Source organism: Zalophus californianus, chromosome 2 (assembly GCF_009762305.2).
Source record: "Zalophus californianus isolate mZalCal1 chromosome 2, mZalCal1.pri.v2, whole genome shotgun sequence".
Classification (NCBI taxonomy): Eukaryota; Metazoa; Chordata; class Mammalia; order Carnivora; family Otariidae; genus Zalophus; species Zalophus californianus.
The window spans coordinates 127,177,545-127,201,987 of NC_045596.1; the positions used below are offsets into that span (position 1 = coordinate 127,177,545).

The following is a 24,443-nucleotide window of genomic DNA, read 5'->3' on the forward strand; positions in this document are numbered from 1 at the left end:
GAAAGAACAAAATAAAAACCTCAGAAAAAAAACTGAACAAAATGACAATAAGCAATCCACCTAATAAAGAGTTTTTAAGTAAAGGTCATAAAGATGCTCACCAAACTTGGGAGAAGAGTAGATGACTACAGTAAAAACTACAACAAAGAGAAAGAAAATATAAAAAAGAACCAATCAGAGCTGAAGAATACAATAACTGAAATGAAAAATACATGAGAGAGAATCAAGAGCAGATTAGAGAATGCAGAAGAACAGATCAGCGATCTGGAGACAGGACAGTAGAAATCACCCATGCTGAACCATAAAAAGAAAAAAAAAAGGATTTTAAAAAATGAGAATCGTTTAAGGGACCTACAGGACGACATCAAGTGGACTAACACTTGCAATACAGGGGTCCCTTCTGGGGACAGAGAGAAAGGGGCAGAATCTTGTTTAAAGAAATAATAGCTGAAAACTCCCTTCACTCAGGGAAGAAACAGATATCCAGGTCTGGGAGGCACAGAGAAAGGACCCCAAAGAGATCCTCATAATAATTAAAAGACACATAATTAAAATGTTAAAAATTAAAGATAAGGAGACAATCTCAAAAGCAGCAAGAGAAAAGCAACTCATTATGTACAAGGGAGCCCCCATAAAGCTATCAGCTGACTTTTCCACAGAAACTTTGCAGGTCATAAGAGAGTGGCAGGATACTTTGAAGTGCTGAAAGGAAAAACCCTACAACCTAAAATATTCTACCTGGCAAGGTTTTTTTCATTCACAACTGAAGGAGATAAAAGAGTTTCCCAGACAAACAAAAAGTTAAAGGAGTTCATGACAACTAAGCTAGTCTTACAAGAAATTTTATAGGGAATTCTTTAAATAAAAAAGAAAAGGAAGTAAGAAAATTATGAAAGCAAAATATCTGGTAAAAGCAAACACATAGTAAAGGTGGTGGATCAGCCTCTTATAAAGCTGCACAAAGGTGAAAAGATAAAAGTAGTAAAATCAACTGTATCTACAATAATTACTCAAGGAATACACACACAAAAAAGATGTAAAATACAAAGACAAGGACATAAAACATGGCAGAGAGAGAGTAAAAATGTAGCGTTTTCAGCATGTATTTGAATTAAGTGACCATCAACTAAAAATAGACTGCTAATGCATAGATTGTTATATATGAACCTCATAATAACCACAAATCAAAAACCTGTAATAGATACACAAAAAATAAAGAGGAAGGAATCCAAACATAACACTAAAGAAAGTCATTACAAAGGGAGAAAGCAAGAGAAGAAGAAAGGAACAAAGAGAACCACAAAAACAAATAGGAAACAATTAACATAATGGCAATAAGTACATACCTACCCATAATTACTTTAAATGTAAATGGACTAAATACTCCAACCAAAAGACAAAGGATAACTGAATGAATTAAAAAGCCAAGACTCATTTATATGTTGCCTACAAGAGACTCACTTCAGACCTAAAGAAACATACAGACTGAAAATGAAGGGATGGAAAAAGATATTCCATACAAATGAAAACAGAAAAAAGCTGGGATAGTAATACTTATACCAGACAAAATAGACTTGAAAACAAAGACTGTAAGAAAAGACAAAGAAGGGCATTGCATAATGATAAGTGGGTCAATCCAACAAGAGAATGTAACAATTGTAAATATATATGCACCCAGCATAGAAGTGCCTACATATAAGGCAAACATTAACAGACAAAGGGAACAACTGACAGTAATACAGAAATAGCAGGGGACTTTAACAACCCACTTATATCAATGGGTAGATCATCCAGGCAGAAAATCCATGAGGAAACAGTGGCCTTAAACAATACATTAGATCAGATGGACTTACCAGATACACACAGAACATTCCATCCACAAACAGAATACACATTCTTTTCAGTGCATGTGGAACATTCTCTAGGTTAGATTACATTAAGCCAAAAAACAAATCTCAATAAATTTAAGAAGACTGAAATTATATCAACCGTCTTTTCCAACAATTACAGTATGAAACTAGAAATCAATTTCAAGAAAAAAAAAGACTGGAAAAAATGCAAACATGTGAAGGCTAAACAACATGCTACTAAACAACCAACGGGTCAATGAAGAAATTAAAAAGGAAAAAAAACAAAAATCTTCAGACAAATGAAAATGGGATTACAACATTCCAAAATTTATGAAAAGTAGCACAAGCAAAAGTTCTAAGAGGGATGCTTATAGTAATACAGGCCTACTTCAAGAAACCAGAAAAATCTCAAATGAACAATCTAACCATACACCTCATGGAACTAGAAAAGAACCAAGCCCAACGTTAGCAGAAGGAAGGAAATAATAAAGATCATAATGGAAACAGAAGCAATAGAGACTAAAAATAAAATAGCAGAAAACTTCAATAAACTAAAAGCTGGTTCTTTGAAAAGATAAAAAAAAATTAATAAACCTTTAGTGAAACTTATCCAGAAAAGAAAAAAAAAAAGACTCAAATAAAATCAGAAATGAAAGAGAGGTTACAATTTATAACACAGAAATACAAAGGACTATAACAGACTACTACAATTATATGCCTACAAATTAAACAACCTATAGGAAATGGATAAATTCCTAGAAACATACAACCTTCTAAGACTGAATCAGGAAGAAACAGAACATCTGAACAGACCAATTATAAATAATGATATTGAATCAGCAATCAAAAAACTCCCAACAAACAAAGTCCAGGACCAGAGGGCTTCATGGGTGAACTCTACCGAACATTTAAAGAAGAGTTAACACCTATCCTTTTCAAACTATTCCAAAAAGTTGAAAAGGAATGCTTCCAAACTCATTTTAAGAGTCCAGCATTACCTCAGTACTAAAACCAGACAAAGACACTACCAAAAAAAAAAAAAAAAAAGATTAAAAGACAATATCCTTCCTGAACATAGATTCAAAAATTCTCAACAAAATGTTAGCAAACCAAATTCAATGATATAGTTAATGGTCATACACGACAATGAAATGGGATTTATTCCAAGGATATAAGGATGGTTTAATATCTACAAAAATAATCAATGTGATATACCACATTAACAAAATGAAGGACAATAATCATATGATCATTTCAAAAAAACAGAAAAAGTATTTGATGGCCTTTGGAGCCCAGTGCCACCACCATGTCTTCTGGGGCCAGTGTGAATGCCCTGCAGCGCCTGGTAGAGCAGCTCAAGCTGGAGGCCGGCGTGGAGAGGATCCAGGTCTCACAGGCGGCTGTAAAGCTTCAACAGTACTGCCTGCAGAATGCCTGCAAGGATGCCTTGCTGGTAGGTGTTCCAGCTGGAAGCAACCCCTTCCGGGAGCCCAGATCCTGTGCTTTATTCTAAAGGCTGTAAGGAAGAAGTTCACTGAGGAATGCTTTTAAGCATAAAGTGATGAATAACTAGCTGCCCCAAGTCTCAAGAAAACACTTTCCTCCAGACAAATGACTCTTAGATATTTCAGACCTTTCCTTGGCCTGGTCCTATAACCAAAATTCTATAGAAATTGATGAGTTTCTACTCAGATAAGGAAACTGGGTGAGAGGGAAGACTTTAGATAATAATGGCCAGACTCTTTTGGTAAAGTGCTTTTATATTAAACAAAAATGTTACCACCAAATATACCTCTTTCATAAGTGAATTACTGGTGTTTCTATACCTGGAATATTGTTTGTTTTATTTACTGGATGTTTACACTTTGGGAAGGCAAACATTTTTGTTTGTTAAAAAATTGAGTATTTGTAATTTGTTGTTCCTAAATTTTTATACCATAACAAAACTTGTTCTTTTCTCCTGAATTTACAGTTTCTAAATGAAGACAAGCAAGTGTAAAACTGGGGGAAGAATAGGCTTTATTAATCAAATGATGTCTTGATTTTTCTAAATGAGAAGATTGTTTTATTTGTAACACTAAACATGGGAGCTATGTCTTAGCAAACTTGTTTGGAAAGATTCATGTTGTGTTGTGTATTAGACTGCCCCATCTTGTGTATGAAGCAGATTTGGTCTTCGTCTTCCTAAGTTCCTCTACTTTATGGTTGTGGTTGTACTTAAAAAAAAAAAAAAAAAAAAAAAAAAAACCTACATTATTTCATGTCTTTAAAAAAATGTTTCAATGTATTCCTCAGAACATTGCAAATGATTAAAAACAAAATAATGTAAAATACTACAACCTAAATAAATTCTTAATGTCACAAGTGTTTAAAAAAAAGTATCTGACAAAATTCAACATCCATTTATGATAAAAACTCACAACAAAATGTGTATAGAGGGAATGTACTTCAACATAATAAAGGCTATATAGGACAAACCCACAGCTAACATCATAGTCAATAGTGAAAAGCTAAAAGCTTTTCCCCTAAGATCAGGAACAAAACAAGAATGCCCGCTCTTGCCCACTTTTATTCAACACAGTACTAGAAGTCCTAGTCATAGCAACTGGACAAGAAAAGAAATAAAGGCATCCAAATTGGTAAGGAAGAGGTAAAACTGTCACTATTTGTAGATGACAGGATACTATATATAGGAGACCCTAAAGACTCCACCAAAAAACTATTAGAAAACAAATTCAGTTGCAGGATACTAAATTAATATAGAGAAACTGGTTGTGTTTTTATAATAATGAAATACCAGAAAGAAAATATAAGAAAACTATCCCATTTACAATTGCATCAAAACAAACAAACAAAACATATCTAGGAATAAATGTACCCAAAGAGGTGAAAGATCTGTACTCTGAAACTATTAAGACACTGATGAAAGATGTTGAAGATGACACAAATAAATGGAAAGATACACCATGCTCATGGGCTGGGAGTTAATGTTAAAATGTCCATACTACCCAAAGCAATCTACAGATTCAATGTAATCCCTATCAAAATATCAACAGCATTTTTCACACACCTAGGACAAATAATCCTAATATTTGTATGGAACCCCACAAAGGACTCCAAATAGCCAAAGCAATCTTGAGAAAGAATAAAGCTGGAGGTATCATGCTCCCAGATTTCAAACTACACTTCAAAATTGCAGTAATCTAAACAATATAGTATTGGCATAAAAACAGATTACTGGAACAGAATAGAGGGCCCAGAAATAAACCCATGCTTATATGGTCAATTAATCCATGACAAAGGAGACAGTTATATACAATGGGGGAAAAGACAGTCTCTACAATAAATGGTGATGGGAAAACAGGACAACCTCATGGAAAAGGATGAAACTGGACCACGTGTACACCCTATACGAAAAGAAACTCAAATGGATTAAAGACCTAAATGTTAAGACCTGAAACCATAAAACTCTTAAAAGAAAATATAAATAGTAAATTCCTGGACATTGGTCTTAGCTGTATATATATTTGGATCTGTCTCCTCAGGAGCATGGGACTACATCAAACTAAAAAGCTTTTGTGTTGTGAAGGTAATCATCAACAAATGGAAAGGTAAGCTACTGAACGGGAGAAGATTTCCAAATGATATATCTGATAAAGGGTTAATATCTAAAATATATAAAGAATTCATACAACAGCAAAAAACCCACAAACAATCCAATTAAAAAACAGGTAGAGGACCTGAATAGACATTTTTCCAAAGAAGATATACAGATGACCAACAGGCACAAGAAAAGATGCTCAACGTCACTAATCTTATGGGAAATTTAAATCATAACCATAATAAGATACTACCTCACACCTATCAGGATGGCCAATATGAAAAAAGCCAAGAAAAAGCAAGCATTGGTGAGGATGGGGAGAAAAGAGAACACTCGTGCACTGTTGGTGGGAATATAAGATGGTACAGCCACTATGGGAAACAGTATGGAGATTCCTCAAAAAATTAAAAATAAAACTACCATACCATCCAACAATTCCACTTCTGAGTATTTATCTGAAGAAAAGGAAAATATGAATTTGAAAAGATACATACACCTCTATGTTCACTGTAGCATTGTTTACGATAGCCAAGATAGGGAAGCAATGTAACTGTCCACCAACTGATGAATGGATAAAGAAGTGGTGTATATATACCCAAAAGAAAATTACTCAGTCATAAAAAGAGAATGAAATTTTACCATTTCATGGATAGACCTAGAAGGTATTATGGTAGGTAAAGACAGAGAAAGACAAATACAGTATGATTTCACTTACATGTGGAATCTAAAAAACAAAACAAATGAATAAACAAAACAAAGAGTCGTAGATACAGAGAACAAAATGGTTGCGGGAGGGGGGGATGGGTGAAATAGACAAAGGGGATTAAGAGACAAAAACTTTCAGTTTTAAAATGAATTAAGTCATGAGAGGTAAAGTACAGCATAGGGTATATAGTCAATAATATTGTAATAATTTTGTATGGTGACAGATGGTAATTATACTTATCGTGGCGATCATTTCATAACGTTTAGAAACATCAAATCACTCTTGTACACCTGAAACTAATAATATATATCATCTATACTTCAATTAAAAAAATAAGGCAATGTGTGAGAATGTGCATTCTTGCACAACTAAGGGGAAATTTTGAAAGAGCTCAATCACTTGATCTGTGTCTGTGACAGAGACAGACAATATGAGCTTGGATGTGCACAGATCTTAGTCTTAACTGGTATAAAGAACTGCAATCAGACAGCAGAGATATCTTGGTGGCAAAAGAAAGGAAGCCAGAAAGAGGTACAAAGATGCCTTTCCTGCCCCATTCTGAGTCACTCACATTCACAGCCTTGGGCGCAGCCCTAGCTCCATGGTTACAACCTCTATTCCTTCCTATAAGGTTTCTATCTTAGTAAAGTCTCAGCCCAGACTTTGTGTTAAAACAAAACACAAAAGTTTTCTGTAAGAATTAATCACAAGTTTACTCTCAGGCAGGCTTGAGGGACAAATTCACTAACTCTGTGGTCTAGGAGACCCCAAGCTAAGAGATAAACATGAAAAATGGCTTAGACCTGGAGGACCTGGCAAATGCCAATGTAAAAAGCTCTTTGGAGACACTGGCTCTCAATCCAGCCACAAGATTCCCATTAATAATAAAGCCCTGTCAAACACGACTTCATAATCCAAAGTTACAAAATACACAAGAAGATCACTAAGCCAGAATCAGCAGACACACCAAAAGCAGAACAAGACAGCCCAAGAACTTCAGGTAACGGAATTACTGAACACAGACTATAAAATAAGTAGATTTAAAATTACTAAAAAAATAAAGAACTGAACACATAAAAAGGGAATCAGATACTTTCAAAAAGACAAGAGACATTTAAAACAGAAAAACAGAATTTCTATAAATGGAAGATACTCTCAGTGAAATAAAAAAAAGCTCAATGGTTATGTTAAAGAGCTGAGTAGACATAACAGAGAATTTGTGAACCAGGAGAAAGTGTAGAGAAAATTTTCCTGGATGAAACATACAGCAAAAATCCTAAAAGAATGTGCCATAATAATCACTATTTGCATAGCGATATGTAAAGCTGAGAACTGCCCACAGTTAGGGCTGCTCTCTTAATGGTAGGTCTGGAGAAAGTCAGGCTAATTAGGTTAGGTTTCCTTTTATCCATTTCTTCTTCTGAATCGGCACTCTTTTCCTCTTCTCTCTCTCCCCAGATCTCTCACCTAGTGGCTGCTGTAATAAACAGTGCATATAATCAGTGTCAGTGCTGAATAGTCAATGCCTCTGTGTGTGTCTATCAGCACGTGGACACAAATCTATAAACATTACATCTGTCAATAGTATTATGTTTTGAAATATACGCATACCTGCAAAATAACAGCACCTACTCGCAACTCCAGTTATGGTGGGATACAGACTGGAAGCTAAGCATGAGTTCTAATCTGATTGGGACACTGAGCAACTGTGTGACTGTGGGCAAGTCACGACAGCATAGTTCTCTCGTCTATAAATTAAAAGGACTAAATTGAGTAATTTCCAGGATCTCTGCCTACTCCTTTCTCATACTGTTTATAACTTTAAGAAGCTAACAAACTTCATACCACTCATGTAGTTTATATTGTAGGACAGGTTTCTGTGTGGAACCTTGTTATTTACATTAACAAGTGATAACCGGGCTTTCTGGGCTAGAGCAGATCGGAAGTAAGGATTGAGAAGTGGAAAATGAACAAAAAGGGGTTCCTTGAGTTAAATATACTGACAGTAGCTTAAAAAAGGTGAGGGGTAAATGACTGTAATAACAAGAAAAAAGCCTGTTATAGGAAGCCTAAGAAGAATGGCTATTTTTAGCCATTTACTGTAGGGCCAGATAGCTTCACACATCTCAACAGCCCTTGAAGGCTCCATTATGTGACAACACTGAGCAATAACTGATGTTGCTGATAACCTTGAATAATCAAGAAAAAGTTGGCTTATATGTTCAATATACCCTATGTGAAAGTGGGAAAGTATAAAATGCATTTTAGAAAGATTCCCCTCTTGATCTCGGGGGTCTGAGTTTGAGCCCCACGCTGGGTGTAGAGATTACCAAAAAAAAAAAAAAAAAAAAACTTTAAGGGGTGCCTGGGTGGTGCAGTCGGTAAAGCATCCAAATCTTGGTTTTGGCTCAGGTTGTGATCTCAGATATGTGAGGCTGAGCCCTGCTGTTTAGCATGGAGTCTGCTTAGGACTCTCTCTCCCTCCCACATGCACACTCATGCTCTCTCTCAAATAAATAAATCTTAGAAAGATTCCCATAAAGAGGTTAAAAAAATATCAAAAGGGTTTTAGACACCTAGAACAATCTTTCATATGGACTCTTCATGTATGTGCATTTAAGTATATGCAATTATATAGAGAAGTATTTATTAAGGGTGTTATATACATGTTGTATGCAAAGTCCTGTCAAGTGGCCCAAGAAAAATCCATGAGCTAGTTTTCAGACTTATAATCAAACCCCAAAATCCCTATAAACAGGGCACCTGGGTGGCTTAGTCAGTAAAGCATCTGCCTTCAGCTCATGATCCCAGGGTCCTGGGATCAAGCCCTAAGTTGGGCTCCCTGCTCAGCCAGGAGTCTGCTTCTCCTTCCCCCTGCTCTTGTACTCTTGCTCTCTCTCTCTCTCCCCCTCTCAAATAAATAAAATCTTTAAAAAAGCCCTATAAACAATATACATAAAAAAATGGTCAACTGTATGAAACAAATATATACTGATACAAAGTAGAAGTGTTACTAATAATACAGGCAGATTTCATGCGGGGAATACTGCAGGCAAGACTGCTACAGACGCGAGGGAGGTGGGAACAGTCGGAAAGAGGGAGGCTTTCGAGAATCCGTGGGAAGCTGGGGAATGATCCATGACAGGGAAAGAGTCAAATGTTTCCCATGTGAGGGGGGGTGAGGTCATACTGCCTACTGACCATGTATGTCTGTCCATTATCATCATGAGTCATCTGAGTTCACGGGAGACAGCCAGTTGGTGACATCAGAAGGCAAGCCTGGGCCATCAGAAGAGTTTAAGAGCTGAGAGGGAAGCTCTCCACATTTGTGCGTATGAGCTCACAGTCACACCGCTTTCACAGGGACAAAGGTCACAGGGCGAAGCTCCTCACCCCTGGAACACCCTACTTTACAAAGGAATGAAGGAAAACCATCAAAGTGACTTGGAGAGTGACTGGCAAGATTAAAGTCTGAGAATACAATGTAATTATAAATTCTACAGATTACATTAAAGCAAACCATTGAGATGGAAAAAAATTTTAATAGAAAAATGTCACATTCTGTCTTCGTAGTCAGATAACTAAACATCATCTAGTGTGAACTTACAGAGAGGTAAATATGGATCTGATTATAAATGTATGCATTTAAACACTTCCCTAATGCTGTGTTCTTGAATTTTTATTTTGCTTAGAAGTTTTCAGTTACAAACAACTTTTATAATTACATTTAGAATTAAGAGTTAGGAAAGCACTTCAGCCTAATGCTCTCTAGAACTAGTCAAGTATTTCTAAATCTATTAGGTCCTTCAAAACAAAAGTTATTACCAGTATCTGCTATGTTCAGAGAACTAGGATATTGACAGCTAACTTTATTTATTTATTTATTTATTTAAGATCTTATTTATTTATTTGACAGAAGGAGACACAGTGAGAGAGACACAAGCAGGCGGAGTGGGAGAGGGAGAAGCAGGCTTCTCGCCGAGCAGGGAGCCCGTTGTGGGGCTTGATCCCCAAATCCTGGGATCATGACCTGAGCCAAGGGCAGATGCTTAACAACTGAGCCACCCAGGAGCCCCAGACAGCTAACTTTAAATAAATACGTCATAAGAAACTTAAAAATTAAGTTAATCTCAAAGCATTTTACAAAACATTCACCTTATCATTTCTTTAAGGGGCAAGATCCCTTATGGTACAATTGGCATACATGTTTAAATATGAATCTCTAGTATAAAGCATGGTCTCTCCATTGTTTGTTAGTTTCCAGAGGGCAGGCATCACATCAGATTCACATCATATTTTTCCGCCTCTTCATTCCCCTTCTTCTTGCTACTAACAATAATACAGTTAACCCTTGAACAACACAGGTTTGTACTGTGCAGGTCCACTTATACATGGATTTTTTATATATATATATATATACAGTAGAATATTATAAATGTATTTTCTTTTCCTTATAATTTTTTAATGTTTTCTTTTCTAGAAGCTTTATTATAAAAGTGCACTGTATAATACATATAACCTACAAAATATGTGTTAATTGATTATGTTATCAGTATGGCTTCTGGTCAACAGTGGGCTATTGTAGGGCGCCTGGGTGGCTCAGTTGGTGAAGTATCTGCCTTCGGTTCAGGTCATGATCCCAGGGTCTTGGAATCTAGCCCACACTGGGCTCCCTGCTCAGCAGGGAGTCTGCTTCTCTCCCTCTCCCTCTGCCCCTCTCCCCTGCTTGTGCTCTCTCTCTCTCCCAAATAAATAAACAAATAAGTAAAATCTTAAAAAAACAAAACAAAACAGTGGGTTATTAGACACATTTCTGGGGAGTCAAAATTATACGTGGATTTTCGACTGTGTGCCTCTAACCCCTATGTTGTTCAAAGGTCAACTGTACGTACTCTTGTGCATAAAAGAAAGTTTTGTAGAATGTGGTAAACAATGTTCCAGTTTTCATTCCATAGCTGCCAGAGTCAATTCCAAACATCTCTGATATTGTAAAACCTCAAATGCTTTTTTAGACAGGCCAATCGCAAGAAAAGAGGATAAGAGAAAAGAGCTGTTATGGCCCTTTCCCCAGTTCTGGAAACAATAGACATTCATAGCGACTAGGGGGTTCTGTGTTATGGACAGATAAGAGCTTTCAAACAAGCAAAACAAGAGCAGAGTCACTACTTTCTAATTAACCTAATTGTGGTACAGCCTGATTATCAGAAGTAGTTATCTACCGGCCATAGCTGAGCAACCTACCAGCTGGCGTCAGCAGAGGTAACAATGTCCTCCTTGCTTTCTCCTGCACAGGGACTGACAGCAGGAGGGGACAAGCGTTTCAAATAATGAGAGTGAGTGTGTGTATGTGTGTGTCACCAAGCAGGTTTGCACCTGCATAAATTTCACACAAACTTGATGAAATCTCACCATTACTGGAAACATTAGCAAATTATGAAACAAAGAGATGTGTAAATTTGACATATTATCAAGCAAATATGTTTTCTTTCCTATTTTTCGTCCCATGTCATATCTCATGTACAAAGTATTGTAAGTAGAGAAATTAGAATGACACTGATAAATTGGAAATAAATTCTAAGCAGGTAACCTAAGATTCTGTCTAAATTCGATAGGCATCATTTATTACAATTATTTAATTATAATTATGTAACAAATTAAGGAAGATTCCGTACCAGAGTGAGAGGTTCTACTAGGTCAAAGTAATGAGTGAGGCTGAATCCCTGTTAAAAAAGAAAGAATGCTGTCCTTAGTTTAGCTGTAATCCTCCTATAAGCAAGAAAATGGGCTGAATGACCTTTTCAGTCTGAAGATTTATGATGGAATTTCATATAATTCTAAAACTAAAGGTAAAATAAGAAGATAAAATGCCTGTGGTCCCAAGAAACATTCAGAAGGGTCATCAATCAGAATGGGGGTGGGGGGGTTGTAACCACAGGTCAAAACAGCAGCCTACGTGATACACAGCCGGGGGTAAAGACACACTGGGGGTGGGAGGGAGAAGGGGGTAAGAACAAGCACTCTATCTATATACACAGTTATATAAACGTATAAATTTATAAACACACACACACACAGCCAAGCTCAAAAGCGAGAAAGGAAATCTGGGTCCTGTGGCAGTAGAGGAACTCAAACCCATGTATCACCCAAGGGTAACCATAAGAGATGGGATGGCAAAGGGGTTACGAGTACGAACCTGGAAGCCAGACTGCTGGGTCTGTATCCAGCTCCTCTACTTACTTTCCAATTGGAATGATGACGAGAACTTCTCGATACAGTAAATACGAGATTAAAATAAGTCAACACTGGAGCACCCAAGTGGCTCAGTTGGTTGAGAGTCTGCCTTCCGCTCAGGTCATGATCCCCGGGTCCTGGGATTGAGCCCCATATCGGGCTCCCTGCTCAGTGGGGAGTCTGCTTCTCCCTCTTCCCTCTTTTCCCACTGGTGTTCTCTCTCTCTCTCGTGCTCCCTCTCCCTCTCTCTCTCAAATAAATAAAATCTTAAAAAAAAATAAATAAGTCAACACATATGAAGAAAGCACCTAGAACAGTGCCTGCCACAGAGCAAGCACTCAGTAAATGTGACTTGATTTTACCACTATCATTATTGTTAACCAGGCTGAGAGGACACCAGACGTTGGCAATATAAAGCCTCCCAGGAACAAAAGTCAAGGCTGTGAGACAACTGTGGCAGGGAACTGGGAACCACAAAATCCTGGTCGTCAAAAACTCTTCTGCCATCAGCCGGAGGAGTTGATAGGGAGGAGGCCACCCGCCTCAAGCCAAAGGTGAAAAGAGAAATTTTTCTTGAGAAAAATTTTGAGAAATCAGAGCCCCCAGCCCTGTACCTGACTTGGGTGTGGGGCTTGAATGTTGGCACCATTCAAGCTGAGTTTCTATGTTACTGTAACACAGAAAGTTCATTTAAATAAAGCGCAATGGGCCCTGGTAGAGGCTGCCATGAATTCGTCCCACAGAGAGACTGCCACAGTCCAGGGTAGAGTCTTCAGGTGGAAAAATCCTACTGAGTACGGAGCAGAATGCATAAAAACAAATCCAACCCTAAACATGCCCTGGCTAAAGCTATTAGAGAGAAAAATCAGATTACTTACAAAGGATGCAGACTTCTCATCAGCAATAACAGAGGCCTGAGGACAATGGAATCATGTCTGCAGCATGCTGAGGGGAAATAACTGTCAGTTTAGAATTCTGTACTACCATTCAAGAGCTAGAAATGATTGGCGGCACAGAAAAACTCAGAGAGTGCATCACCCACAGGCCCAGAATGCAAGGGATATTGACTCAGGCAAGAAAGGGCTCCAAAAAGGAGAGATGTCAGAAACAGTGTTTGCTAAGAAAGGAAAAAAACCAGATGGGAGCTTCCTCAACCTTCCACAACCCAACCTAGAAAGTCACCTTCACCCATGGATTGGAGGGACATATCTTCCCCGAGATTATAGAGGGAAAGCTGTCTTTCTCCCTGTGCCCTGAGGATCCCTCTTGTTTTCTCAGGAAACCTGACTCTATCAGTAACTTCCTCTTCTCTATGTTATTCCTTTAAAGCTAACTTTTGATTGTTTAACAATTTATTGCAGGCAGGTATTTTGAAATAATTTATAACGAAAACCAGCAGTTCCTGCCATCCTCACCCACCAGTCCTGTCCCCTGGCAGGAACTATCTTCAGATCTTTGAGCTGTCCTGTCATATTTATCTTCCTATTTTTAAGTAAGATGCAGTGCCAGGGGACCTTTGGAAAATCCATCACCTACTGGCCAAGGCTGCTGGCCATTTGCCATGTGACAATCCTTCCTTAATCTGGGAAAAAGACAAGAGTCGATAGCTGTCCCAATGACAGTGTTCTTGTTTTAGGACACAGAACACCAAGACTCGGCCCATTCCATTCCCAAGAGGTAATTTAAAGAAGTTATGAGGCAAGATATTTTACAGTATTTTTTATACTACTCTGTCTCATAAGAATTTACCCATACTTGGTACTGTATTCCATTTCTATTCAAGAACAAAATATGCCATCCTTAAGTGCAACCCCATGGTAAGGTGAATAACATGAAAGTCTGAAAAGTCAAACTGGCAGGTAGGTAGGTAGGTCACTTCACCCCCCAGGGAAGCAGGTACCCCCACCACATGTGTGAATTTGGGTATGAATAATCTAGAATGTGGAGGAGCCTATTCCTCCTAAGAGCATGGTAAGGGTGGGAGTTATGAGTGGGGGTGGGTGGGTTTGGGGAGTACATCACTATTTGGACTTTGGGAACAAAAAACATATCTGACCAGTAGAAGGCTGAGAAAACAGTAGAGGTAATATTTGATTACTTAATATTACCTTTACATAAAATTTTTAAAAACTTCATTGAAAACCCTTTTGACTAATAATCTGTCTCTCTCAAGAGCTCTAAATCTTTCACTCATTGCCTTATTTTTAAAAATTAAAAAACCAAACCAAACCAAACCAAACCCCCAATCAACCAACTTAGGGCCTGAAAAGGAGAGGGAGGCCTCTCCTAATCTGTGGCCAAAAATGTTCCTAGAGCACATTCTTATGTAACTTTTTTCGGCCCATTATGTCAATTCAGAGTGTAACGTCTGATTATGATAGATGAGAATTTAGTTCTTTGATTTCCCAACATCCTAGTTATATCAGAGCTGGTTCTCCCACTGTCATTATTAAGTAAATATGTTTCTCTGCTGAGCTGTTAAGTATACTATGATTACATTTCCTTTCTTGAACATTTTGTTTTTCTGAGTTGATGGGGCTTCACTTCATCATTTGCTTAATATTTTATTACCTATTGCTTATTATTCTCAAAGACTCCAGCGTATATGTGAAATTCTCGGGTCTATACAAACATGAGATATCTGCTATTCCCACTATACTACACTTTTTTTTTTTTTCTTGAAATCGCTCTGTTCTGGAGCCATCCATCCTTTTTTCCCCACCAGATTTCCTGGGCCCGTTGCAGAGCTGGCAATCTGGAAACTCTCCATCACCCCAGTAGGTTCTGATGAGAGTGAAAGGCCAATTTTTTGAGAACCTGACTGTCTGAAAATATCACTGTTCTACTGTCACACTTAATTTATAGTGCTGGATACAGACTTCTAAATTAGAACGATTTTTTTTCCTTCTAAGATTTTTTTTTTAAGGCACTCTTTCATTCTCTCCCAGCTTTAAGCGCTGCTTTTTAAGAAGTCCAATGACTTTCTGATTCCAGTCCTTTGCATGTGACCTTTCTTTTCTTCTTTGTTCCAGTATCTTATCTCTATCCCTGGCATTCCTACACTTCATGATCACATGCCCGTATGTGAGACTATTTTTATTCCTTGCACTGGGTCCTTGGCAAGCCCTTTCCATTTGGAGATTCAGGTCCCTCAGTTCTGGGAAATTAATCTGTGTTGTTTGATAGCTTCCTCTCTTCTGTCTTCTGGAACTCCCATGAATCAGATGTTGTACATCCTAGACCAAGTCTCTAATTTTCTTATTTTATCCCCTACTGTCCAATTCGCTGTACGTGTATTACACTTTCTGGAAGATTTTGACTTTATCTTCTAACTCTCCTGGATTTTTTTTTTTTTTTTTTGCTATCATAATTTTAATTTCTGAGAGCTCTTTGTTCTGATTCTTTATTTTTATTTTATTTTTTTTTAAATTTTATTATGTTAGTCAGCATACATCATTAGTTTTTGATGTGGTGATTATTTTTAAAAAGTAGTATCATGTTCTTATCTCAAAGATGCAGCTACCTTCTCTTAGGTATTAAAAAATTAAAAACTTTTAATTTTTAAAGTATTCTTTTACTCTGCATTATCTGTTACTTCTTATTTCTATTTAGTCTTTTTATTTTGGGCCCTGTCCATTATGTTGGAGCACTCCCTCAAATGTCTAGTGATTTTTGGCCATTGGTTTATATTTTCAAGTAAGGTACTAAAATGCTTATTAAAAGTTCTATGTAGGTATCCAGGGCTTGTTGACTGATGGCCTGCATTCTAGGACAATCAGGTAGTCAGGCATTTTTTTGTTTGTTTGTGTTTTTTTTAATAGCGACCACCCCCAAGTGTCAGTAACTGAAGTTCTTCCCTCCAGGGACATGTAATCTCCAAACAAATTCCTGCAGATTCCCGCTTGGCAGAGGAGAAATGGCTATAATAGGTCACTTGAGCTCCTCAAACGGGGTGGAGAAAAAAGCACTGGTCAGGCCCTAGAGTCTATATGCAGACACTGTTTGACACCTGTGCCTTTTCTCTGCCTGGGGTTCCCAAGGGGAGTGTGTCACCAGTTGACTTTCTCCCAAAACTATAGATTCCTATTAGAGTGGGGCAGCTGCAGAGGGTCAAAGAGAGGACCTTAAGTCTAACTGCTCCTCATCCAGACTCAGAATTAACCCCTTGTTTCCACCTACCCCTGGCCTTCGCAAAACCTAAGGATCCCATATCCGGACCCTTTCTGAGGCTATGCAGGGCATGACATCTCATCTCTCACTAGTGGCTCTTTCTGCAGGCTTTTTGTCCCTTTATAGTTAACTCTGCTCTGCTAAGTCAGCCCTCCTCCATCTACCATCTCCACGCACTCTGCTTTCCCATTCTCATGCAGGTTTTATAACTATTAGATTCTTTTACTATAATTTCAGTGGGGTTTCTTTGGGGTGGTAAGAGACAGATTAAAATGCGCACGTTCAAGCCTCTTTTTTTTTTTAAATTTTATTTATTTATTTGAGAGAGAGAGAGAGAGAGAGAGAGAAATAGTATGAGAGGGGAGAAGGTCAGAGGGAGAAACAGGCTCCCCGCTGAGCCGGAAGCCTGATGTGGGACTCGATCCCAGGACTCCGGGATCATGACCTGAGCCGAGAGCAGTCGCTTAACCAACTGAGCCACCCAGGCGCCCACCTTCAAGCCTCTTTAACTGTCTTTAACTCCCCTTCTTCACTGGTTCCTCATCAGTGTTTTTAAAAGAACTTTATTTTATTGCAGTAAGAACAGTTACCATGACCTACCCTCTTTACACATTTTTTTAGTGTATAATATCTTACTATTGACTCTAAGTCATAAGCATTTAAGCCTTCTTAAATCTCTCCAATATTAAGGAAAACAGGACTAATACAAATGTTCCCCTTGATGCCATGTCTCCTTTCACCTCCTGCATTCTCTCTTCCTTCACAGCCAACCTTCTTAAAACAGTTGCCTACACTCTCTCACCTCTTCTGCAACTTCCTTGTATTTCTCAATCTACTACCACCTACTTTCTCCTCCCATCACTCCACTGAAGCTGTTCTTTCAAAGCATACTCCTGTTGATAAATCCAACGGCCACCTCCTGGTCCTCACCTTACCTGACCTCTCAGTAACATTTGAAACCACTATATTCCCTCCTTCTCACAACACTCTCTTCTTTGGACTTTCTGACCCTGTACTCTCCTCACCTCTTCCTACCTCCCTGCAAATGGGATTATGCGGCACAGACCATACTTGCCACGCCAGGCTCACCTCTTGCCATGCCATATTCCAGTTCTAGGCTCCCATGCATGGAACTTCCTTCAGCTCATAAAGCAAGCCATGTCCCACTTCTCCTCTGGTCTGTGTACATCCTCTCCACTTTTATTTGGCCCATTTTGCAAATTCTGTCTATCTGTGTTGGCTGGCCCTCCTATGCGCTTCTCAAGCACATATTCTGTATTCTCACTACCAGTATGTTCCTTAAAAGGTACTGCAAGTGCCTGCTTACTTGTCCATGCATCGTGAGGACAAGACCCATGTCTGTTTTTTACCTTGTGCAAAGGTGTGTCACGTCAGAGCTTATACGATGGCTAGTACAGGGTAGGCACCCAATAAGTGTCAGCTGAGTGAATAAAGACACAACGGAGAGAGGGAGAATCAAATGCCTACAGAAGACACCCATTATAATGGGCCAGCAGAGCAAATGAATATGATCCCCCCAAAAAGACTTCGCATTATAACCTAAATTCTTCGGGCTGCCTTTTTCTATCTTCTTATCCGTGTATTTGACAAATGGTCACCATTTTTTTGGGTACAAAAACAACCAAATGCTGAGTCAGAATATCATAGCACCAATACACCATCTGAGGGCTCAGAAAAGGGCAACTGTCTAAATGTTTCAATACATTTACACAGGTAAATCGCAGGGTTTGGAAGTGCTATGGGAATGGCAATGTTTTATTCTGGTAGTTTTGGTATAATTTTGCTCACATACTAAAATAGGTCTTTTTTTTCCTTTTCTAAAGATTTTATTTATTTATTTGTGAGAGAGATAGCGAGAGAGGGAACACAAGCAGAGGGAGTGGCAGGCAGAGGGAGAAGCAGACTCCCTGCTGAGCAAGGAGCCCGATATGGGACTTGATCCTACGACTCTGGGATCGTGATCTGAGCCAAAAGCAGACGATTAACCGACTGAGCCACCCAGGCACCCCAAAATAGGTCTTTTAAAGACAGAAACATTTTAGAAGAGGTAGACTAGCTCTGTCAAGAGAATAAGCCCTTAGGCTCCTTGCATCATGAGTGTGGTAGGCTCTGAAGAGAAAAAACAAATCCCAGCTCATGCAAAACTGATTTCTAGACTTTGACTGTCATTTAATTAATATAAGCCAAGCTTTCAATGCTCAAATGTCCCCAACACACCTTCACTGTTTTACTACTACGCTCATCACTAGGCAAGCACATTCTTCTTTGGTGTACAGCAAGAAGTCTTTCAAAGTATGTTGACATTTTAGTTGTTTTGAACTGTCTCTAATATTTGACACTTAGCCACAATCGAAGAGCCTATTTATGGAAAACATGCCTATCTGCAAATAGATCTATTTCCAAATGTGAACTATGATAAATACTTTGCTGGATACTATATTCTCAGCTGGAGAAACCTAGAAAGAATTCAGAGGTTACATGTAGTCTCTTGATAATGAACTACCATGTGGGGGGAAAAATGTTTTGAGCTCAGAACGAAAAAAGGAGGTACTGTGATGAATTGTTTTCCATTTCACCTGTCTGAATAGATATTACTCTATTTCTACTATATTCGCATCTCTGCCCAAAAAAGAACTCCCACATTTGTAATTGAGAAATTGTGTCTCCCCAAACAAAAATCATTTCTCCACAGATATATAGTCTAAGCCAGAGGGAGGGAGGGGCAGACACCCCTTTATCTGTCTTTCCCCCAGAAAGACTCAAGAGTAAATCAAAGGTGACCCTGATGGGGTTTGCAGGGATGGGAGTCCTCCACAACAAAAAGCACAAGTAAGGAAAAACTTCCAAGATAGAGACACTGCCCCAATATAACCAAAGCTCTGGGTATGGCAGACACATTGGAGGCACTGCCCATAACCTTCTACTCTGGGCAGTGACTCTGAGAAAGATAAATATGCCTCTGCAAGCCTGCCAATGGTCAAATTAACCAGCTTTCGCTTGTATTTAAGAGTCAGAGAGTATGAAAGTCACCTGTGACAGTCCCTCCTCCTCCCTCCTGATCACCACCATCTATACACATTCCCTCCAAGGATGGCAGGAAATCCCACACCCAGTCGATGCTATATGTCCCGGACAGCCTATGATTTATTTATCACCTCAAATATTCACATTGTTCCTTCCAACCTTTTCTTCAAAATCCAGCCAACCATATGAAATTATATGATAGCAATCTTGCTGCTGAGTACAATGGATCCAATCATTCCTTGGGTTTAAGTGAAAATGAGCAGATAAGTGAATAGTTAACTCAATGCATATTGTGGTTGACTTTTTCTCTCCATTATTGACCACTTAGTTTTCAATAATCACAATCATTATTGATCTGACACTGTAATATCATGTGTCATATGCTGTTTCCTGTGGCTAGACTCCTCCTCCTCCTCCATTTATCTGCCCAACTCCTCTATGACTTCTCAGATAACTCAGACACCACCTCTTCCAACAAGATTTCCAATCATACTCATACCTCAATTTCTCACAATAATCCTTCTCTTACAGAAGAAGGTGTCCCTCCGCTGGATTCCAAAACCATGCTTATATATCACCTTCACAGGCATAATCACACAGTACCCTACTTGTTTATAAGTAGACACTTTTATAAGACACTCCTCCCTACCTAGTTTTTAAACCCCTCAAAGGCAAAGATTGTCACTCATCTTCATGTTGTAGTTCATGGCCCAGTGTCTGGTATTTTGTAGACATTTTAAAACGTGTGTGAAATGAGTGAATACATGTATGAACAAACAGATGATGTTTAGACTTAGAAAGAGAATTACAGAGATGGGTCTTTAGAAAACATTTAGTTCATCCTACTTCACCAAAAATTCCCTAAACAAGTACTTTCTAAGAGTTGTGCCAAGCCATCAGGCAAATCCAAATCAAAACCTCAATGAGATACCACCTCACACCAGTCAGAATGGCTAAAATGAACAAGTCAGGAAATGACAGATGTTGGCGGGGATGCAGAGAAAGGGGAACCCTCCTACACTGTTGGTGGGAATGCAAGCTGGTGCAGCCACTCTGGAAAACAGTATGGAGGTTCCTCAAAAAGCTGAAAAGAGAGCTACCCTACGATCCAGCAATTGCACTACTGGGTATTTACCACAAAGATACAAAGGTAGGGACCCGAAGGGGTATGTGCACCCCAATGTTTATAGCAGCAATGTCCACAATAGCCAAACTGTGGAAAGAGCCAAGATGTCCATCGACAGATGAATGGATAAAGAAGAGGTGGTATATATACACGATGGAATATTATGCAGCCATCAAAAGGAATGAGATCTTGCCATTTGCAACGATGTGGAAGGAACTGGAGGGTGTTATGCTGAGTGAAATAAGTCAATCAGAGAAAGACATGTATCATATGACCTCACTGATATGAGGAATTCTTAATGTCAGGAAACAAACTGAGGGTTGCTGGAGTGGGGGGGGGTGGGAGGGAGGGGGTGGCTGGGCGATAGACATTGGGGAGGGTATGTGCTATGGTGAGCGCTGTGAATTGTGCAAGACTGTTGAATCACAGATCTGTACTTCTGAAACAAATAATGCAACATATGTTAAGAAAAAAGAAAAAGAAGATAGCAGGAGGGGAAGAATGAAGGGGAGTAAGTCAGAGGGGGAGACGAACCATGAGAGACGATGGACTCTGAAAAACAAACTGAGGGTTCTAGAGGGGAGGAGGGTAGGGGGATGGGTTAGCCTGGTGATGGGTATTAAAGAGGGCACATTCTGCGTGGAGCACTGGGTGTATGCATAAACAATGAATCGTGGAACACTACATCAAAAACTAATGATGTAATATATGGTGATTAACATAACAATAAAAAATAAAAAAAAAAAAGAGTTGTGCCAAGCTGTGAAAACAAGGAAACCAACATCTATGTCCAATAAAAGAGAAACATTTTTTAATGAAAATATGATTAAATAAAAACCTTACCGGCAGAGTTCCAGGCAGAGATGCATCAAAAAAAGATACCAAAGAATTTGGAGGTGCTGCAAAGTGGACTTGAGATCCAGAGAAGAGTTTAGAGTTGGAAGAGATCTGGGCATGAATTTCCAAACCTACCACAGCTGCCCACTCGCGTTCACTAAAGAGAAAGAAAGAATCATTAAGAAGTAGTTAGATCCATCACTATGCATGAATTTCTACGACCCTAAACCACACATGGTAATTTGCTATTTGTGTTTTTAACTTAAAATAGATTTCAGATTCTTACATTTAAAAATATGCCATATTGTATCAATGACTGAATCAAAAGCAATTCATGATGAACATCTACAAGACCAGCAAAATGAAATTCATTTACAACACGGTACATAGGAAGAGTTCACTGTACAAAGAGGAAGGTGATGAAGGAAAAATATGGCATCTTGAAACAATTTAGAAATGGCTATCAGATGACGTCTGCTTGGTTGACTCCAGTGAAAAGCAGTATTTTCTAGATTAACTGTCCTTTATCAGTTAATAACTCAGTAAATGAAAGCTTACCTTGCAAACATTTTTAGAATTAACAAAAACATCATGTTTCTATTAGTAGAGAAATAATGGTGAATAGCTGTATATCTTATTTAAAAAGGAAGGGAAATTCTCTGTCATGTTTTGAACTCAGAACAATGGCTTGCAAAAAAATGATCAGAGTGACACAGATATAACAGATCATCACTAATCATACTCTTCCTGAGATTTTGGGCAAATGAAAACATTAAACCATCAGATGCGGCTTTTTTTTTTTTTGGTCCCCCAAATCACTTTCAATTCCCTATAGTTTCAGGTTCCTCTGTTTATGCTTGATTGCTATCAAATCTAAGAAGTTGTTAAATCCTATAATAACCTCTCCTACTCTGCTGGGTCTGTATGAACACACAGGTCTCTCTAGGTTCGTGTAAGTGTGCTTATTCCTTCTGAAACCGTATATCCTGGACCATGCCTGTTTACACACACTCCCTCTATACCTTGTTCCTATCCTGCTCTTCTCCCAAGCAATTTTCTGTATAATCTAGATTTTTGTTTACATGTACTGGGTTTTGTCCCCAATATTTCAACACATGAAGTTCTATATCTATAGTACCGTGAGAAGATTAATTCCTTCTTTTTAAAGTTTGGAAGCACCGCCGGCAATTGAGAGGAAATAAATGAAGAACTCATCAGAAATTCTGCATTCACTAAAACATCACTCAAAACTATTTTTGCAGTTTCATTACATGAGAGAAAAAAATACTTTACAGTCAGACGATCTAATTTATGAAAGGAATAGAAGCTGAATGCTTCTGGACATTTTCCCTCTGTTGCTCCAACAGAAAAGCAAAAATAATGCCAACTTAACTATCTCAAAGGCTAGTGATTACTAAACACGTGCCTTCTGTTTCTGTATTTAAAAAGAAACTATGTAAGTCTTATAAAGTATAAACAGCTGTTTAGAGGATATCTAACAAAATAAGCCAAACTTTAATCAGAGGGAAGATCTCTTGTATTGACTGCATCCTCCTAGGTCTAGAAACACGTTCAACACGAAACGCCTCCACAGACAGTGTTTTCGGAGTAATGACATTAAGCCACCACCATCCTGAGCTCGTAGATAAAGGCTCCCCTTCTACTTTAAGAACACTGCTGTCCCATAGTAGCGCTAAATAAATGTCAGCTAAATAAGATCCTGCTTTCTGGTGCCACCGACCCCTAGTGCTATTAGTAAGGTGACTTAACCCACTTTTCTGTGTGTGTAGTTTTACATTCAAGAAAAGACCTGCGATTTTACACTCGAGAATTCCCCATATATGCCTACCTATTTGAAGAGTGTTTTATGTGTGGAGGTGGGGCTGACAGAGAGCTAGTTTTGTGCTTTCATTTAGGTTCCAGCGCTGAAAGTTACAGCCCAACCTCACCATCCTCCCCCACCAACCCCCGCCCCGGCTCATCGAAACGTCTGGACTGAAGCTGGGCTGTAGTGGCCATCACCACCTTCCCAGTCCCGCAGTTCCACCTCACGCTTAAATGGGTATTAATGGTATGAAATAGTATACCCTTTCCTTGACTTCTGGACGGCGATGAGGGGCTGCTGAGCCACGGAGCTCTGTCCCCTTTTCCTCCTGGACGTGAGCCCAATCGCAGCCCCTCTTCCGTGGCGAGAACCGCCGTCAATGCAGGCTAAAACCCAACGCTTTCCAAGACAGGACAAACGCACCACGAGCGCCGCCATTGCCCCGCCAGGGTCCTGGTCAGGTGATACAGTCTCCTTCTTCCGCAAGGCTCTCTGGGAAGCGTAGTTCTAAAAAAAAAAAAAAAAAACAAAAAAACCCAATAAAACTTATTAGGCTCACACCGGAAGACTACTATTCCCGGTGAGCATTGCGACTCTAAGGCTGCCGGAACGCTGGCGGGGAGCGGAGGGAAGGAGAAATAGAGGAGAGGGTGGGAGGGCTTCTGGGTCGGGAGGTGTGACTCCTCCTAGCGGGGAGTTGGGGAGGTTTGTGGTGGGGCGCGTGTGGATGAGTTTGAGCGAGAACAGGTGGTGCGGAGATCCAAAGCCGAGAAACCTGGCCGGGATTTTATACCTCGGTTAACCTTTCCAGCCGAAGTAAATGAACTTGACATCTCTGGGAAAACTTCCGAACCTCCAAGTCCACTCAGTTATTTTCTGTTTACTCTGCCAGTTCACACACTAATTTGTGCATTAATGTAACAAATACTTATTTGCATGCCTACTACATGCCAGGCATAGTTCTTAGGCACTGACGAGTGAGCCAGACATTTATGGCCACTATTCTCGTGGAATGTAAGCATTGTTGGGAGAGACATACAGAAAAGTTACAA

General features: G+C 39.0%; 2 protein-coding genes across 4 annotated transcripts in view; one reads left to right on the forward strand and one right to left on the reverse strand.

Moving 5' to 3' along the window:
• Positions 1-23,867, reverse strand: part of GATB (glutamyl-tRNA amidotransferase subunit B) — a 95,034-nt gene extending 71,167 nt beyond the window's left edge. For all 3 annotated transcript variants that reach the window (XM_027597678.2, XM_027597675.2, XM_027597677.2), the window contains exons 1-2: positions 23,654-23,867; positions 21,573-21,723 (exon numbers count right to left, since the gene is read on the reverse strand). In XM_027597678.2, the coding sequence (XP_027453479.1) occupies positions 21,573-21,723; positions 23,654-23,829 (327 nt within the window). In that variant the 5' untranslated portion in view covers positions 23,830-23,867. The remainder of the gene's footprint in view (positions 1-21,572; positions 21,724-23,653) is intronic.
• Positions 3,157-3,363, forward strand: LOC113924224 (guanine nucleotide-binding protein G(I)/G(S)/G(O) subunit gamma-10-like). Its single transcript, XM_035726015.1, has one exon. The coding sequence runs from the start codon at positions 3,157-3,159 to the stop codon at positions 3,361-3,363; it is 207 nt and encodes a 68-aa protein (XP_035581908.1).
• Positions 23,868-24,443: the final 576 nt, after the last annotated feature.

What these genes read in the sequence shown, in the direction of transcription:
- LOC113924224 (XM_035726015.1), top strand. Translation starts at nt 3,157, where the DNA reads ATGTCTTCTGGGGCCAGTGTGAATGCCCTGCAGCGCCTGGTAGAGCAG.